Source organism: Periplaneta americana, chromosome 11 (genome assembly GCF_040183065.1).
Source record: "Periplaneta americana isolate PAMFEO1 chromosome 11, P.americana_PAMFEO1_priV1, whole genome shotgun sequence".
Lineage (NCBI taxonomy): Eukaryota > Metazoa > Arthropoda > Insecta > Blattodea > Blattidae > Periplaneta > Periplaneta americana.
In genome coordinates, this window is record NC_091127.1 from 9,602,203 (window position 1) to 9,622,594 (window position 20,392).

The 20,392-nt window shown below is 36.7% G+C and overlaps 1 protein-coding gene across 8 annotated transcripts in view; it reads left to right on the forward strand.

Moving 5' to 3' along the window:
- E(bx) (nucleosome-remodeling factor subunit NURF301 E(bx)) overlaps positions 1–20,392 on the forward strand; it is a 110,133-nt gene that overhangs the window by 9,029 nt on the left and 80,712 nt on the right. For 7 of the 8 annotated variants that reach the window (XM_069838946.1, XM_069838950.1, XM_069838952.1 and 4 more), the window contains exons 3-6: positions 13,564–13,688; positions 13,813–14,021; positions 16,411–16,649; positions 20,139–20,271. In XM_069838946.1, coding sequence (XP_069695047.1) covers positions 13,564–13,688; positions 13,813–14,021; positions 16,411–16,649; positions 20,139–20,271 — 706 coding nt within the window. The remainder of the gene's footprint in view (positions 1–13,563; positions 13,689–13,812; positions 14,022–16,410; positions 16,650–20,138; positions 20,272–20,392) is intronic. The other variant, XM_069838947.1, reaches the window with a different exon arrangement.

Sequence of the window (20,392 nt, forward strand, 5' to 3'; positions counted from 1 at the left end):
ACGTGCCCTGTCCATCTCAAACGTCTGGATTTAATGTTTCTAATTATGTCGGGTGAAGAATACAATGCATGCAGTTCTGCATTGTGTAACTTTCTCCATTCTCCTGTAACTTCATCATTTTTAGCTCCAAATATTTTCCTAAGAACTTTATTCTCAAACACCCTTAATCTCTGTTCCTCTCTCAAAGTGAGAGTCCAAGTTTCACAACCATACAGAACAACCGGTAATATAAATATTTTATAAATTCTAACTTAAAAATTTTTTGACAGCAGACTAGATGACAAAAGTTTCTCAACCGAATAATAACACTCATTTCCAATATTTATTCTGCGTTTAATTTCCTCCCGAGTGTCATTTATATTTGTTACTGTTGCTCCAAGATATTTGAATTTTTCCACCTCTTCGAATGATAAATTTCCAATTTTTATAGTTCATTTCATACAATATTCTGATTACGAGACATAATCATATACTTAGTCTTTTCGGAATTTACTTCCAAACCTATCACTTTACTTGCTTCAAGTAAAAGTCCCGTGTTTTCCCTAATCGTTTGTGTATTTTCTCCTAACATATTCACATGCGCATAGACAAGAAGCTGATGTAACCCGTTCAACTCCAAACCCTGTCTATTATCCTGAACTTTCCTAATGGCATATTTTAGAGTGAAGTTAAAAAGTAAAGGTGATAGTGCATCTCCTTGCTTTAGCCCACAGCGAATTGGAAAAGCATCAGATAGAAGCTGGCCTATACAGACTCTGCTGTAAGTTTCATCGAGACACATTTTAATTAATCAAACTAGTTTCTTGGGGATATCAAATTCAATAAGAATGTTATATAAAACTTCTCTGTTTGAACTTATCACATCTTAAAAAAATAGAGATGCGGTAATCACTTGAAGACTCAGTTTCTCCAGCAACTTACGTGGTTTTTCAATACCCTAGTAGTGATTATTCTGACCAAAATAAAATCTTTTGCATCACTGGAAAGATTAATGTGGGATTGACTGAACCATAATGGTTGGTTGGTATTTAATGATGTGCAGTTGACAATTTCATTTATTCTCTTGTACTCAAGTATTTAGCAGGAAGACTGCCAAATTGAGTAAAAGTTGTACAGTGAAGAAGATTAACTTGACCTGTATATCTACTTTAAGATTACAGAAAGGGCATGCAGTACGAATACTGTGTAATTGTTTATTGAGGCAAACATGACCTGAAAGCTAAGTTACCACTGCAGATTTTCGTGGAAATTCAATGAAATTATTAAATTGGATATATTGCTTAAGATCTCCCATTTTTTAATGTAAACTAGTGGCTTGTGCAGCAAATACTGCAAAGTAAGTTCATTAGACATTCAAATAAAATTTTTTCAGAAATACAGTATTTTGAATGAAGAATACCAGACATTTTGAAAGTTATTTGCTTCCGTAATAATGAAACATACTCCCTCTGAATGTTTTTTTATGTCAAATACTTTTTCTTGAACCTATCCACCTTCAGTTTTTGAGTTTCAGAGCAAAAACGTAAGTAACAATGTCAGGACGATCAGTAGGTTTTTCATGTGGTAGTAAGGCAATAGCTATTTCAGGTCATTGTGGATTATAGGTGAAAGTTAAAAAATGTCAGGTTTGCTATGCTTTCGAACAGTAGACAAAGCATCTTGATATAGCTATTGCATGTAGAGCTTGAACTGTAGAGGATAAAATCATTTTATCCTGCTAAGAGATCTTGCTGAAATGATCGGGAGACTACATAATTTTGTAGGCTTTTTATTTTATCAGTAAATAATACCATTTGGTCTTTCCTTAGGAACTGCAATTTTTGCGCTCTCTCGAACCAATACTGAAGAGAATGACGCATATAAATATCTACACCACACCGCCATTAAGTATATGAAAAAGACCCAACCCCACTTGATTTATAACTATAAAAATATTTGATTTTTAATAACAATATTATTATCTTACGTAAGTTTTGTAGTTTATATATATATATATATATATATATATATATATATATAAAATAGCCGCCACTCAGTAAATTATAGAAATTAAGATTTAATTTAAGATATTCTCTACATCTACTTACATAACCCTAAAACGTTTCACTTTCATATCATCAATATAGCATTAATATGTATAATTAATGAAAAATAGTCACATCAAGGGATTAACTATAATAATATTTCATTTCTAATGGTAATAATGTCATCAAACCACCTCAAGTTTTGTAATTTTTAATATCCAATACACAGCTGTACTCAGAAAATTACACACCACAGAATCAGACCTGTAAATAATTTTAACAACTCTTGAAGTTTTTAATAACCAATTAAATTTGAGCTCTAAATATGTTAGCAATCTTGCAGATCATGGCCTTCGTGTAATTTTGTTTACTGTAGTGTGTGTTTTGTTTTATTCTGAAAAGTCTCATAACTGACGACAGATGGATTTTGGAAAATAGGAAAATTGACATTTCACTGATAACTACTATTTTCTGAAAAACCTTGGGTTCCAAGCTTCAAAATGAGGGGTTATTTATTAAAATCGGTTCAGCTGTTTTCCCATAATTTCCATTACCAGTTCGAATTATATGTATAGATATATCTATGTGGAAGGGTGATTAAATGCGTAAATATAATGTAATTGCTGCACCACAGAATACCAAATAAATAAGAAGTGAACAGTGCATGTTAAAAGGCGGAAAGGTGTTCACAATGCGGACTGGTTGCTATGGTGTATGAAACTATTACGTGCCAAACAACCTGTATGTATGAAAATATTGTTGGCCTATGATGGTTTCATAGGCTATCAGTTGAGTCAAGTTATTGAAATTCTTTAAGCTTTTGGCTGCTAACTCTGCAGCCATTTTCATCCCTGAAGTTAGTAGCTGAAAAATTGGAGAATTTCAAGAACTTGACCTGGCTGATAGCCTGCGAAACCATCATCAATCAATATTCCCATCATTCCTAGGTGGAACATAGGGCTCTCAGAAAGCTCCTCCATCTGACTCTATTCCTGGCCAACGCCTTAATCTCACTCCATGTCTTCTCCATTGTTTTTGCTTCTGTGAGAACAGTTCGTTTCCATGTTATCTTGGGTCTGCCAATTCCTCTGCTGCCCTGCGGATTCCAATCCAATGCCTTCCTGGCGGAGTCACCTGGAGGTCGGCAAAGTGTATGTTCCAGCCATCCCCACTTCCTATGCCGAATTTCAAGTTCAACTGGTTTTTATTTAGTTTTTAACCATAGGTTTTTGTTGGATATCTGGACCGGCCAGAATATTTTTAATATGTTTCTCAAACATCTATTAATAAAAACTTGTAGTTGATTGATAATAGTTTTAGTTATTTTCCAGGTTTCACAGCCATATAAAAGCACGGATTTAACATTTGTGTTGAAAATTCTCAGTTTAGTATTTATTGTATAGGCAGCACTCTTCCATATAGGCTTTAGCAGCCCAAAGGCATATCTCGCCTTCTTTATTCTTACGATGAAACAGTAATGGAATGGAGAAAAATTCTCTCCGGCGCCGGGATTTGAACCCGGGTTTTCAGCTCTACGTGCTGATGCTTTATCCACTAAGCCACACAGGATACCACTCTGGCGTCGGACAGAATCGTCTCAGATTAAGTTCCAACTCTTGGGTTCCCTCTAGTGGCCGCCCTCTGCACTACGTCATAGATGTCTATGAACGTAGGACTGAAGTCCACACATGTGCTGAGGTGCACTCGTTATGAGTGACTAGTTGGCCGGGATCCGACGGAATAAGCGCCGTCTTAAATCACGACGTGATTTACGCATATCTTATATATTATTTTAATGTACCGAAGTACATATGATATTTCCATGCAGATATTCTGCGTCATCATACGATGAAAGAGTAATGGAACGGAGAAAAATTCTCTCCGGCACCGGGATTTGAACCCGGGTTTTCAGCTCTACGTGCTGATGCTTTATCCACTAAGCCACACCGGATACCACCCCGGCGTCGGACAGAATCGTCTCAGATTAAGCTCCAACTCTTGGGTTCCCTCTAGTGGCCGCCCTCTGCACTACGTCATAGATGTCTATGAACGTAGGACTGAAGTCCACACATGTGCTGAGGTGCACTCGTTATGAGTGACTAGTTGGCTGGGATCCGACGGAATAAGCGCCGTCTTTAATCACGAAGTGATTTACGCATATCATATATATTATTTTAATGTACCGAAGTACATATGATATTTCCATGCAGATATTCTGCGTCATCATACGATGAAAGAGTAGTGGAACGGAGAAAAATTCTCTCCGGCGCCGGGATTTGAACCTGGGTTTTCAGCTCTACGTGCTGATGCTTTATCCACTAAGCCACACTGGATACCACCCCAGCATCGGACAGAATCGTCTCTTTATTCTTACTCTCACGTCGCTATCTGTACCACCATTCTGGGAGACTATACTGCCTAGGTATGAGAATTCCTTCACATTTTCAATTACGCCGCTGCTTAGAGTTAGAAGAGTAGGTTGATTGGTACCTATGCGCAATGCTTTGGTTTTATTAATATTGATTTGAAGACCCACCTTCTGTGCTTCCTGTTCCAATTGTTGCAGTTTGGCTTTCATATCTTTAAAGGAATGAGCTAAGAGACAGTTATTGTCTGCATAGTCTAGATCTTCTAGTCTATCGGAGAGCCCCCAACGGATTCCTCTAGGGGAAACATTCACTCTTCTTAAAGTTGCATCTAAGACCAGGTTAAAGAGGAGTGGTGATAACACGCAGCCTTGCCTTACACCTATGCCGACATGAATGACTTCTCCAATATTATTCTTATGAATTGCGAAACCATCATAGAGAACTATTTATTTGGTATTCTACAGTCTGTTCACGAGTCCACATGTTTCGCTCATTTAGTACATACAGCTTAAGAAATGCTGCAGATACAAATGATTTTGCCCTCCCCCACAGTCAGAAAGAATGCAGTGCAGATATTGGTTCTGTAAATAACCTGGTGGATTTTCCATCATTTGTTGTTGTTGACCTTGAAGCAGGACACGGTGAAAGATTGTGAGATGGAAAACATGTGCTGAGAACTTATAAGGGACTTTCTTCCCCCTCACGAACTGTAGAAGATTGTATGTTCTGCTTAAGGATTTACCAGTTATTTAATCATTATATTTTACGGGGAAAATAAAGCTGACCATGCTGAAGAAATAATAGAATTGAAGTCAGTTCTTTACTCACAGTTTTTTTTTTTAACTTTCAGGGAAAGTCTATTTCATGCAGACTTGAAGCTTGTTGTAGATATGGTAACTGCAGGTATATGATCAATGTAATTATATTATTTTTTTGCTAACATCGTGCATATTGGCGTGTAGCACTTCTGCCTACTTTTTGGCAATTATGATGAATATATTTTTTTTGATGTCAGATTCTGTTTGCCTCATTAGAATGGCATTACCATGCAAATAAGCTGGGTGGATGAAGATGAACATCACAGTTATGGCGACATGAGCCCAGGGTTCAGCGCTGGAAGTTACTCGGCATTTGCTCTTAATGTATTGAGGGAAAATCCCAGAAAAAATCCCAACCAGAAATCGATCCCAGTTTTTTTTTTTGTGTGCGTGCGTACGTGTTTTTTTTCTTTCCACAACATCCCATTATGTGTGTGTGTGTGTGTGCGTGCGTGCGCGTTTTTTTTTTTCCCCCAAAATGTATTCCATTTTGTGTGTGGGGTTGTGGGTGTGGCGGTGGGTGTGTTGTTAAAATGTTATGTTTTATTTAACTACGCTCGCAACTGCAGAGGTTATATCAACTTCGCCGGATGTGCCGGAATTTTGTCCCGCAGGAGTTCTTTTACATGCCAGCAAATCTACTGACATGAGCCTGTCACATTTAAGCACACTTAAATGCCATCGACCTGGCCCGGGATCGAACCCGCAACCTTGGGCATAGAAGGCCAGCGCTATATCAACTCGCCAACCAGGTCGACCGATGGGGGTGGGTGTGTATGGTGTGTTTGGGTGGGTGGATGTGTATGTGGGGGTGTGTTTTTTTCTTCCCACAGCGTGTCCCATTTTATGTGTGTGTTTGGGGATGAGTGTTTGTGGGGTTGGGGGTGTGTGTGGGGGTGGATGTGGGGGTGAAGGTGGGTTTGTGTGGGGGTGTAAGAGTGTGTATTGGTGGGGTGTTGGTGGGGGATGGGTGGGTGGTTGGTTGTGTGGGTGTGGGTGGTTGGTTGTGTGTGGGCGTGGGGGTGGGGAATGGAGTGTGTGTGGATGTGAAAGTGGGTGGTTGGATGTGTGTGTATGTGGGGGGGTGGGTGGGTGTGGGATGTGTGCTTTTTTTTTTCTTCCCACAACATGTCCCATTTTCGTGTGTCTGTGTGCGTGCGTGTCTTCTTCCTCCCCCTCCCTTCTTCCTCCTCCTCCCTCCTTTTTCTTCTTCTTCTTCTTCTTCTTCTTCTTCTTCTTCCACATGTATTTCCCTGCTCCTACAGGTAACCTATCCGAATTGTGTCTTATAACATTTATATTACGTGAATAAAATTAACCATTAATAGAATGTCAGCTGTTCAAATTTATGTAACTTTATCAGCTCATATCAAACTACCTTCCATGTGGCGTAATAAAATTGGCGTAGTGTGTAACAGGCCTGATCGTGAAATGAAATGGGGCTTTTTGGTTTCTAGAAACTCGGAATCAGAGTCAGGAATAAAGGAAGTTCAGCGTTAAAGGAAGAGTTCGACATTTCCTTATCTGAGGTCCATTTTTTCAGGTGGTTTAGGAACTAGAAGAGAATTATTAAGCGTGATGGAAAGTCTAGATTGATTATAGAATGTACTATATGTCTCTTCTCACTTTATAGATCTCTTGGGTATGGAACAACAAGTTTTGATGGAGAAATCACTGCAATAAGTGAAAGTCTCAGGAATCTTCTATGCCACATCAGTAAATTTAAGAATGTAGTTATATTGTCAGACTCCAAAGCAGCTATTCTATCAATCGTCTCTAAACACACACCTTCATCTCAAACAGCAGAAATAACTAAAATGCTCTCTCAATTAATATCACTCAATAAAAGAATTGTATTCCAATGGATACCATCCCATTGTGGAATCCTGGGATACGAGAATGCAGATGCTTTAGCAAAGAAGGGCAACACTGCTACTTACAGACCTGTTTCTAAATCTACGTATTACTCTGCGAAAAGATCTATTAAATCTATATACTTAATCTTCAACAAACAAAATTTGATAACACAATCCCAAGGGAAAAAATGGGACTCTCTGCATCAAAATCCACAGTTAATTCCCGATTTACCACGAAAATCTTCTGGAGCTGGATTTAGATTGGCAACAGGCCATGATTGTTTGACCAATCACCTGCATAGAATTGGAATATATCAGTCCCCTAACTGCCCATTGTGCAACTCAAACCAAGAAATGGATTCAGAACACCTCAAAATCTGTGCTTCAGTGGCTAGTCATGATAATATCTTTGAAAAATATTGGAGTGCAAGAGGTCAAATGACTTTATTGTCAAACGCCTGGCATTAGAAAACAACAACAGCATATGTTTTTGACCAGAAATAGCAATTCTAGACATGTTCCTTCTATTCTCTCCATATCATTGGAACATTAAACAGTATTATTGAAGAATGGGTTTCATTTAACCAATCTCTCCAATACAGGAACATCTATTACAACATGCAAAGATGCGCATTGTTGTCCTGATCATCCTCTTTATGTCGAAAATATAATTCATATACTTTTTTAAAAGGAGTTTTTTTTTTTCTGGGAAGCTCAAGGTACGGTCACACTTCGCTACTTTTGCTGCACAACTTTTGTACTGCAGCTGCAAAAGTTGCTTGTCGTGGTCACATGTAAGCCTAAAGTTACGTGCTGCATGCTACTTTTCTTGCGGTGGAAGCCGAGCACTGCAAAAGTTGCGACTGGAGGTTGAAAGTCTGTTCACACACGAGGCGCTACTTTTGCAGCTGCAGTCATGCTGCAGCTTTGCATCTCTTTGTTGATACTTCTTATGTTTGCATTAAAGCAATAGCTTGCTTATCACCTCTTTTAATTATAAAATGGAGAACAAAACATTAAAATACAAAAGCAGACAATGCTGTGACAAAGAAAGAATAGAAATACAGAACAATTTGAAGTTACATTCTCCTTTGAGAACTATGGCGAAGGGGATTAATAGGCCCTAATGTTGTGGTATAATAACATCTTGCGAGTATTAGGAACATTAATATTTTTTATCCCTTATTTATTGTATTGGTCCCCAAGAGAGTGGATTTTTTTAACATCATCTTCTGAAATTTTTATTGCACTATTATACTAAAGCCTTTTAATTTTTGTTATGGGAATTGGCATTTGCAAATTCCACTTGCAATTTCTTGGTTCAAGTAGGTCTATTGTTTGTTTTTCTGTCCTAACTAGTATTCTGAAATTGGTATAATTTTTGTTATAAAGCTATTAGAAAAACGCCTATATATATCAATGATAACTAACAGCATATTCTCGTAAGCAATATTGACAACCCTCATGTTTGAAACTATTGTACAGACTGTAAAATTTTTCCTTTGTCAGAAGAGAGCCAATTGTTGATCCATAGGTTTGTAAAATGAGACTTTACTGAAGCAAAAGCATTGGATAGAGATATCACTTGAACTTGCCCAGACATGTTCAAACATTTTTAACAAGGGCCAGAACAGGTCACATTGTCACTCAATTGTACCTACACCGATTTCACATATCTGATAATCCTACTTGTCTGTGGTGTCATAATCATGATGAAGATCTGGAACACATTCTTCTATACTGTCCATCCATAAACCACAAAAGAAGTAAATTAAAATCATCAGTACCAGTTGTAGAAGACACAGCCCTGCAGTATATATTGACTACACCCCAACTCTGGCTACTAGCAACAGGCATCTATAATGAACACCAATCAAAATACCCCTCATTTCTCGTGAAAAACAACAACTGAATAGACTACAGTGGACTATAGTGGTCTTTATGTTGTCAGAAAACAGCTGAATACATTAAGAAGATTCATTGATGTTTGAAACTGTTACGGAAAATTAAAAAAATTAATTATATCATCACCAAATATACTCTGTGTTGTACATTTAGAAACTGTTACAAACCATTCATTTTCATCACATCATTCCACACCTGTGGAGTAACAGTTAACACGTCTGGCCGCAAAACCAGGTGGCCCGGGTTCGTTCGGGGCAAGTTACCTGGTTGAGGTTTTTTCTGGGGTTTTCGCCTCAACCCAATATGAGCAAATGTTGGGTAACTTTCAGTGCCTGACCCCAGATTCATTTTACTGGCATTATCATCTTCATCTCATTCAGATGCTAAATAACCTAAGGTGTTGATAAAGCATCGTAAAATAACCTACTAAAATAAAAAAAATACACTCATTAACTCATCAACTCCTGGATCTCCTCTGAAAAGTGTCTTTCGTTCTTGGAATACATCATTGCCATCAAGATGTCCTGCAACATCACCATAGTGAGATCTGTCCCTGACACGACCTTCATTACTACCTGTTGTCGCCATCCCGTCTGCAGCAAGACTGAAACACTTGGACATGTACTGGGTTTTTGTAAGAAGGGGGAGTTACTGCATGTAACATGTACAAAAACAGTAGATAATAAACTGTAAACTAAATTAACAGCTACCAAGGAAAATAATAATTGAAGTGAAGCACTTTCCTAATTAATGACTTCAGTTTTCACAAAACTAAGGGGAAATAGGATGTTAGAGGAATCATGGCTGCAAAGCTTAAATCATATTGACGTCTATGGTGATGAAAACACATGCTTCCTCATGGGTAGGAGGAGGGGGAGACAAAAAATGTTAATGGAAGAAATCATGACCACAAAATGTCGAAACATTGTTGGTGACTGTCTTTTTTTTGGGGGGGGGGACGGGGTCGTCCAGTTAAATCGCAAGATGGATAACTTCTGTTAGATAATCGAGAGTTGTCTTTATCACATATTTTGTTTTATGGACCCTTAGCAGTGTTTACATGTCCAGACATAGTTAACTTATTTGTACATTTGAAGACTATTTTGTACAGTAATTATTATGTTAGGTCAAGTTACTTTTTTTACTTCATTTATAATATTGTGTGCTCATTATTCATTAAGCATTACTATTGTTATTATATGACAAATGGATCTGAAACCCTGACCCAAATAGCTTGGCGGCAGTGTCATTCTCTGTATTTCACAAACCTACCCCACACCATCACACCCTATCCCTAAGGGGTTAGGTACAGCTTACAGCGTAAAATTTTGGAACTATTCAACATTTTTTCCTCCTTTAATGCATCTTGTCTTGTACAATAATGAAAATTAGTATGTATAAAACACTGTCCTTCTGCAATATGAAAAAAAAATATATTTTTACGATTAAAATATATATATATATATATATATATATATATATATATATATATATATTTTCAAAATTCAAAATGGTGTGCAATGATGAAGCATTTCTCTCATAACTCAAAAACTATCCAACATTCTGTGATGAAATTTTTTGTGTGTATTTATGCATGTCATAAATGCATTTTTAAAAATGGTCAAATATCAGTATTTTCTTCTAACACAAAATAAAAGAAATATTATTTATTAAGGAATGTAGTTGAAAGAGCATGATATTTTAAACACGAGTTTCACCAATAAAATAAACGAGAGAGAAAAAGAATTACGAGGGAAACGCTTCAGCACTGCACAGTGAACTGCCACTATTTTGAATTTTGGGGGGAAAAAACCTGTTTTTAAATCGTAAAAATATATTTTTTTTTCATATAGCAGAAGGACAGTTTTACGCATACCAATTTTCATCATTGTACAAGATGCAGTAATGGAGGAAAAAAATGTTGAATATTTGCAAAAATATTACTGCTGTAAGCTGTACCTAACCCCTTAAAGAGATCTAAAGCTCACACCAAGGGAAAAAACAAGGATACCAAAGAAACAGGTGTTGCTACATTTCATGACTTCAAATATTCAAAGTTATTCTGAGCAATTCTTAAAATAAAGGAATTGTTTTATCACTAATTATAAAGTACTGGTATTTTACTAATATAACATACATATGCACACATACTGTGGATTCATAAGTGACACGAAAAGCGGAAGATACGGCATATTGACAACTACGGAGACTCTCACTAGGATTTTTGAGCGAAGCAGATGGTCAGGCTTGGGGAAGAGGAGGTGGTTGGGGATGAGGACAGGAGTAGGGGAGGAAATGGTTGCAGACAAGGAAGTGGAATCAAATAGTTTCGTTCACATATTTCCTGGGGTTTCAGACCCGTTTGTTGTATAGTACATGTTCTATTTAATAGAAGCATACTGTTACCCTTACATGTTTTTCTGCTGCTTGAAATGTGTTTCATATGTCAGACTATTTACACAATTTTCACAATTTTAAAAATGATTTCTGTAATTTATTTTTTATACAACCAGAAAGACATTGGAGTGGTATTGTAATGAAATGTGTAGGCATAAGGCATGTTTATTTCACATGTTTGTACAAATATTTCTTAACAGTTCTTTCACTTATTCTGGATTAATATTGGAAGGAACAGGAACAAATTTTGGTTATTGGAAGAGCAGTACAGAATGTATCTATCTGATTTTAGATGAATCTGAGCACTTCCATTATAAATTTTATCTGTATATCTTTTTATCAAATAACGAAATAAACTGGAACCTTAATAATTTCCAGGGGCTGAATCAGATTCACACTTTCCCTGGATTTATGATACCGGTTACTAGATAGTAATTACTATCGGACACTTGAACGAATCCATTTCGTAGATTGCATGTGAGATGGGCTGTTTCTTGACAATACATGGTGTTTACAACATAGTCATACCCTTTGCATGTATTTTTATACATACAAGTCGGCCTGATTGGCTCAGTTGATATAGCGCTGGCCTTCTATGTCCCAGGTTGCTGGTTTGATCCCGAGCCAGGTTGATGGCATTTAAATGTGCTTAAATGTGACAGGCTCATGTCAGTAGATTTACTGGCATGTAAAAGAACTCCTGTGGGACAAAATTTCGGCACACCGGCGACACTGATATAATCTTGGCAGTTGCAAGGGTCATTAAATAAAACATAACATTTTTTTATACGATGAAAGAGTAATGGAATGGAGAAAAATTCTCTCCTGCGCCGGGATTTGAACCCGGGTTTTCAGCTCTACGTGCTGATGCTTTATCCACTAAGCCACACCGGATACAATCCCAGCGTTGGATAGAATCGTCTCAGATTAAGCTCCAACTCTTGGGTTCCCTCTAGTGGCTGCCCTCTGGACTACATCATAGATGTCTATGAACATAGGACCAAAGTCCACACATGTGCTGAGGTGCACTCGTTATGAGTGACTAGTTGGCCGGGATCTGACGGAATAGAGGGAACCCAAGAGTTGGAGCTTAATCTGAGACGATTCTATGCGACGCTGGGATTGTATCCGGTGTGGCTTAGTGGATAAAGCATCAGCACGTAGAGCTGAAAACCCGGGTTCAAATCCCGGCGCCGGAGAGAATTTTTCTCCGTTCCATTACTCTTTCATCGTATGACGACGCAGAATATCTGCATGGAAATATCATATGTATTGCGGTACATTAAAATAATATATATTTTTTTATATGTACAAACGCAGAATAAATATGGGAAATGCCTGTTATTATTCGGTTGAGAAGCTTTTATCTTCTACTCTGCTGTCAAAAAATGTGAAAGTTAGAATTTATAAAACAGCTATATTACCGGTTGTTCTGTATGGTTGTGACATTTGGACTCTCACTTTGAGAAAGGAACAGAGATTAAGGGTGTTTGAGAATAAGGTTCTTAGGAAAATATTTGGGGCTAAGAGGGATGAAGTTACAGGAGAATGGAGAAAGTTACACAATGCAGAACTGCACGCATTGTATTCTTCACCTGACATAATTAGGAACATTAAATCCAGATGTTTGACATGGGCAGGGCATGTAGCACGTACGGGCGAATCCAGAAATGCATATAGAGTGTTAGTTGGAGACCGGAGGGAAATAGACCTTTGGGGAGGCTGAGACGTAGATGGGAAGATAATATTAAAATGGGTTTGAGGGATATGCGATATGATTGTAGGGAATGGATTAATCTTGCACAGGATAGAGACCAATGGCGGGCTTATGTGAGGGCGGCAATGAACCTCCAGGTTCCTTAAAAGCTATTTGTGAGTGAGTAAGTATATGTACAATGCCTGTCAAATTCAGAGTATGCCACTGCAGTTCTGAAGATATTCCCCTTCAGGCCAAGACCTGTCTCCTAACATCCATAAAGAATATTTCAATCATTCTTTACTTAATCTCAGACTCATATACACTATCCAGATGTGATATTGTTTTGTTACCATGTATTCACTGCAAGCACACCAAACTTCTTGATATTTCACATATTTTATTCAACTGTTAATGAAATTCATGAGTTGTAATCTTGAATTTGTGTATGATTGGGTTTAATTACTGAAGTATCACATTGTTGTTTCACTTTTTCAGCAAGTTACTGGGGTTGTGGATTGCATTCCAGAAGTTGAAAAGTCTGGTTTGCTGTGCCGACAAGAACATTTGGGATTTGATAGACATGGCCGCAAATACTGGTTTTTGGCGAGAAGGATATTCGTGTATGTATATTCTTACCATATATCTGGCTGTCTGCAGAATTTTTTTTTTTTATAGTGAAACTTCTTTTCCAAAGTGTTAATGAAACATGTGCATTAATGTCATCATTTAAATTTAATGTTTTAGCGAAAGTGAGGATGGTGAAGTGTGGTATTACAGTACTCAAGTACAGCTGGAGGAACTGCTGGAATGCATTGACAAGGAGAACATGGAAGTGGCTCTTGCTCGTGAAATTGGGGATTTCAAAGACGAAATTATACGACAGATGGAAATCACTGAAAAGCTTACTAACATGAACAAGGGAAACAAGAAGTCTTATCTTGATGTGGAAAACAGTAAGTGTTGACATTTTTAAAAGTAAATACAGTAGAACCTCTATTATCTGTAATAATGAAGGGGATAGAGTGAATGGTTAATTAAAAAAAAAAAAAAAAAAGACAATCTGTACCGTAAAAGATTTTCATAAATTACATGCACAATATTTACATTTTCGTAATTTCCTCCACAGTCTTGCTAGGTAGTGTATCAAGTCAATGACGGATTTTTAAGAGCAGAGAAACTCCTTGTGATGTCTGTTTGAGGAAAAATAGGCATAGAAGAGGTTTTGTGTTGTAGATTTACGTACTTTATAAACTTTATTCTTAAATCTCTCACAGTTGTATTCTGATGTAAGATAAGTCACAGTTCCTTCTTTTCAAAACTGCTAAATTATTTTCACATTTTCTCTTGATACTGGTGGTTGATTTTTTTGCATAGAATTATACAGAACGGCCACTTGAACAGTGGAACAGTGAATGGTGAACTGATATTGCAATTATGTTGAAGTTCCTGGGGGTCATTTCGTAGACTATTTTCCAAGTTGGAGAAACACCTCCTCCCACAAATAACTGTTTCTGTTGCTGGTAGCAGCAGCATTCCTACTGTCTACTATGTACTGTGTAATGGTAAAGACTTGTAATAACTAGGGTACGGGTTTTTAGGTCGTTAAAATGTAATTTGAGGTGCCTAAAATAGGCTTAAAAGTGTAGGAAATAGGCTTTAAAGAGCTGAAAATAGGCTCTTTAAAACCATATTCCAAATCATCAGGAATTCACTTCTAGAATTTAATAATTTCAAATGCTTATATGCCATTACCACCACTACTACTAAAAGTACAAGAACAACGAATATCTAACTAGTTATACATAAACTAAACAATTAAATGTGAAAAATAAGTTTTAGATATAAATTCAGTACACAAAAAAGTCAAATATAATCAATTTTACCAAGCCTTATCTGTTAATGTCTATAATTAGCTTCACAATAAATTACTAATACTTCAACTAAAAAAGCAATGCCGTCTGTCACTCAACACAAATTTGTATGCTGAAAATGAACGTTCCACATCCACTGAAGTAACAGGAGCGTATTTCAATTGTGACACTAGTTGGACAGGAATGTTGCATTGTAAATCCGTGTTCTTCCTGCTAGGATATCTGAAGCAGTACGCAGGTCCTTCAGCCCTACATTTCTCTGCAGCACTTGCTCCAGTTTATCCCGTACTTTATTTACAACAGAACCAGGAACACATTTGGAATTTAAAATACAAATTTTCGAAATAAGAATGGGTGTTTTGACCTATCAAAGATAAAACATACTTAATAGGTCAAAATAGGCTTTGTCGTCAAAATAGGCAATTTTAGGTGCTATTAAAATACCAGTTTTAGGCATAGTTTTATATGAAACATGTACTTGCAAGTTTTTATGAACTTATCTTTTAAGGATTAAAATAGGTTTTTACCTAAAATCCGAAGTCTAGTAATAACCCTCTCTAGAAAAATAAATGCAATACTATAAAAATTTACATTATTATTTTCTGCAGCAGAAAAAAAAAACAAAGAGCGAGACTAGAAGATTACATTTTAATATTATTTTAGTTCTGGATGTGTAAGTTATGTAAATTTAACAGTTGTAGGCCTACTCTTTTCTTTTTCTGTAATATGTGTGTATCAGTATTGTTTTATGAGATATAACAGAGAAAGAACATTTTCTCTGCACAAAAAAACTTTCTTAACTAACAGAGACATAGGCTACAAGGTCTGTGTAGAAACTTCGGGGCTTATACCGCGTTGTCTTGGTGTTGGTGACTGACATTTCGACTGCTGTGTTGTGGTCATCCTCAGAACAGTTGAGTAAGGAAATAGTATGTGAGCTTGTGTATATATATAGGAGTCTCAATGGGGAAGACTTTCAATAAAAGGTCGTAGGTTCTCCTTCTGGTATCTGATTGGTTCTTCGTTGTCCAATCTGGTTGAGGCCTGTGTGGAGGAGAGTGTTCATATTAAAGACTGGCCCTAATAAGGCCCAAAAGAAGATGAGAGTCCATGTGGGGTGATCTTGATTCTGTGCCCGTTGTCCAGATGACAAGGCTACAAGTTTGTTGAAGGAAAATCTCAGATTGGCTTTCCTTATGCATATACTCCGACACCAAAGAGTAGAAAGAAAGAATAAGAAAGAATGGTGTGGAGGGGAGGGGAGAGAGAAGGCGGGAGGAAGAGGGGGAGTCTCTGTCTCTTCCAAAATCTTGTACATGAACTTGTATTCGTTTTGAAATAGTAAATGTATGTCTCTGTTACAGAGTGACCTGTTAGTGTTTATTATTGTGAAGTTTGAATTTCCATTGCAATTGCTGTGTTTGCAGGAGGGCTTTATTTGTTAATGCATTTTTTTCTGCAATATTTTCAGCCGCTCTTTTAAAAATACAAAAGGAAAGGCAGGAACGGCGAGTGAAAGAAGAGGAAGAACGGCAGGAGAGGCAGCGGCAGGAGGCGGAGGAATTGGTGCGCAAGATGCATGAGGATGCTTGTGATGAGCCTCCGCCAATAGGTGCCAGCTTAAGTATCTCTGATGGACACGTGGAGTCAGACGCTCAGCTTGCGAAGGATCTGGAGACAAATGGATCCAGCATGTCACCTTTGACAATTGTAAGACTTGTGTTATGTTATTGGAGTAGGCCTATTTCTTCTTTGTAAAAGTGTATTGATCAGAATTTAAAATGGCCTCATCACATTACTTATCTTTGTAAGAGGCTTCGTAAAACAATTTATAAATTCGTTAATCTTCGCTGCTACTTACCTATTAGAGTTTTACGAAATGTTTATTTGGCCATTATTCAGTCTATCATTCAATATGGTATAATTGTTTGGGGTGGAAGTACAAAAATTAATCTTAGTCCGTTAAATTTACTACAAAAACGAATAATTAAAATTTGTTTGAAGAAACGTTTCGATTATCCAACTAAATTAATTTATTCTGAATTTAATGTATTTAATATTGAACAAATTTATAAGTATACGCTGTTAAAATTTTATCATAAAAATCGTAATAAGTTTGTAGTACAGACACACAATTATGACACAAGACGAAATATTAATTCAACATTAGTAGAACCTAAATGTCTCACATCTGCTGGTCTAAAGCATAGCATAAATTTTGGCCCTCGGTTGTACAATGCTTTAACTAAATTACACCCAGAACTTTTAACATGTAACCCACTAACATATAACAAGAAAATTAGAAACGTGTTAATATCTTAAATTTGATTAAATAAATTTATAGCCTATGTGTATGAATTAATCAACCTATATTATATTTGTATTCTATAATTTTGAAATATATATTAATCCTACTTTTCACGTGCGATATTATTCTTCTCTAGTGTTAATATTATAGTATATACTTAATTCCATTGCCGCTGTAATTATATTTTAGTTCCTATTTTATTTTACTTATTTATTTATATTATTATTATTTTTTATTTTAATATTATATCTGAACTGCGACCGAGCACGAGCGCTGCTCATTCGGTCTCAAATTTTGTTAGTACTACTGTATCTTCTTTTTATATTGCTTGTATTATTTTATTTGTATTTATCTTTGTTTGTTTTTGTAATTATATTTCTTTATTCTGTATATTTGAATTTAAATAAAAATAAAATGTTGTACATAGATTATCTTAATATTCAAAGTTTTGTAGTTTGAAATTAATTTTAATATATTTAAAAGCTCAGACTTGTGACTGTTTATATAATTTGGTTAAAGTGAGTGTTTAGGAGATAGGGATTGATGATTATTCATTCTGCTGGAAAGCACTGATTCGTGATAATTAGACCTCGGACTTTTAGGTCCTAAAAATCTTAAATTAGGTACCTAAAATAGGTTCTATCACAAATCAAAATAGGTTCTAAAATTACAAAAATAGGTGAACAAAAAATTACATTATTTCATTTCCCATTACAAATTAGCCGAAACATTTGACATTATTTCATTGTACATGTCCATAATTAGAGCCAGAGTAAACAACTAACACCTTTTCTAAGTTTTCCATTGAGAAACTGCATCGCTTCTCAGATAACACCATCTTATATGCCGAAAATGAGCGTTCCACATCAACTGATGACACCAGAGCATATTTAAATGTTGGTATTAGATGCAAGGGAACAGCACATTCATGTTCAGGTGTTTTGCCAGCCAAGATGTCAGCAACTGTGCGGAGAACTGTCAGTCCTGGGTTTTTTTGAAGCACTGATTTTAGTTTATCAGAAACTTTTTCACCAACATAACCAAGAACCAAGTTGATTTTTTCTGTCACCTCTTCTATCAATCCCAGTTGAGTGTAGACCGGTTTGCCTGAAGACTCTAGAGCATTAATAATGGGGACCAGAAATACATAATTTGATTTGATGAATGCAATATCCCGGGCAATTGTTGGGTCCTGCAGAAGTTTTTTAGCTGAAGTAATGCTCACTGCATTCTCCCCCAGTTTCAAAACAAAGTTCTTAATGTCCTCCAAATGCTTGCTGTAATATTCCACGGCCTGTAACCATGTTCCCCATCGGATAAGAATAGGTTCTGGTGGAAGTGGCACATTGGGAAGTTGCTCTCGAAATAATTGAATCCTCGTAGGTGCTTTAATAAAAACCTTTTTAATTGTGGAAACCAGCTTATTCACTTGTGGATATTCAAGCCGTATCATCTCAGAAATTGGGAAATGTAAAATTAGGTAAAAATAGTTTCTAACGTGAAATTAGGTATTTTTAGGTTGTATAGGACCACCATTTTCGAACATATATTTCCATAATTCGTATATACTACTAGGTTCAAAAAGTTCCCGGAATTTTACTACCATTTTTCGTATTAATATATAACAAGGGATATTATACATTTCTTTTGTTGGTAACATTCATGATGTCATTTCCTTAAAGTTTGTTGATAATGGCAATTATTGGTTTTGAGTTGTAGGCAATTGTTTATCATAGTGTTTCGTTTGTTCGTCGCATTTTGTAATTATGTCCACAGAGCAAAGTACAAACATCAAGTTCTGTGTTTTGCTGGGGACATGATCAGTATGGCTGATGAAGATGGTGATTTCTTAAACAAAATGAAACTGGTGCTACTTGTACGACCCAGTCCCTAAACGACAGTCATCTGAGTGGAAATCGAAAACATCTCCTCGGAAGCAAAAATTTCCTAGGGACACTTCCAAAGGCAAAGTTATTTTAAATGTTATGTTTTATTTAACGACGCTCGCAACTGCAGAGGTTATATCAGCATCGTCGGATGTGCCGGAATTTTGTCCCGCAGGAGTTCTTTTTCATGCCAGTAAATCTACTAACATGAGCCTGTCGCATTTAAGCACACTTAAAGCAAAGTTATGTTGGAAGTTTTCTTCGACTCTCAGGGTCTCATGCACCATGAGTTCATTCCAGAAGGTCGTACTGTAACGAAAGAATTGTACGTAGAAACCCTCCGTCGCCTCTGGGACGCAGTGAGAAGGAAACGTCCAGAAAAGTGGGTAGAAAACAACTGGTTCCTTATGCATGACAATGCACCTGCTCATCGCGCAATTATTGTAAAGAATTTTCTTGCCAGGCACAACATAACTGCTTTGGATCACCCACCATACTCTCCTGATCTCTCACCACCTGATTACTTTCTGTTTCCCCGTCTGAAAAGTCATCTGAAAGGACGGAGATTCAATGCTGAAGAGGTTATCGCAAACGCGACGAGAGCACTAAGACGGGTTTCACAAAATGGCTTCCAGGCCTGCTTCCAGGAACTCTACACGCGTTGGCAAAAGTGTGTTGTTGCGGAAGGCAACTATTTTGAAGGAAATGCTGTAGAATAGTGTTTAAGGTACGTTGTTTCTATGATGCTAGCAAATTCCGGGAACTTTTTGAACCTAGTATGTATACAACTTTTCTTTTGTATATATCATGAGGAACAAAATAGGTTTTTACCTAAAATCCGAGGTCTAGTGATAATTCATGTACTATTATTATTTGTCTTAAATCTCCTATGTTGACATGTTTTATTTTACGAATATTTTAAATGCATTATCTTTTCTCTTACATTTTTAGAGAGAGAAGCTTTCATGTTTTATTAAAACCGTGTCTTCTTGTTTATTTTCGTAGCAGGCTACAGAGACATTGAGTAGTGTGACTACAACAACTACAACAGAAAAAACGAAACTTGTAAATACCAGTGAATCAGAACAAGTAACGGAAGTTGTCACAACTACTACCACAACCACCACCACAACTTCTGGTAAGACAAGGCTATTAGTTTTAATACATACAGTGTTTCCCATGTAAGATAATTTCCAAGAGAAAGGTCTTATACTGCTGCTCTGAGCCCGTCTTTCTGTTTGAACTGTTATGTACTGAAG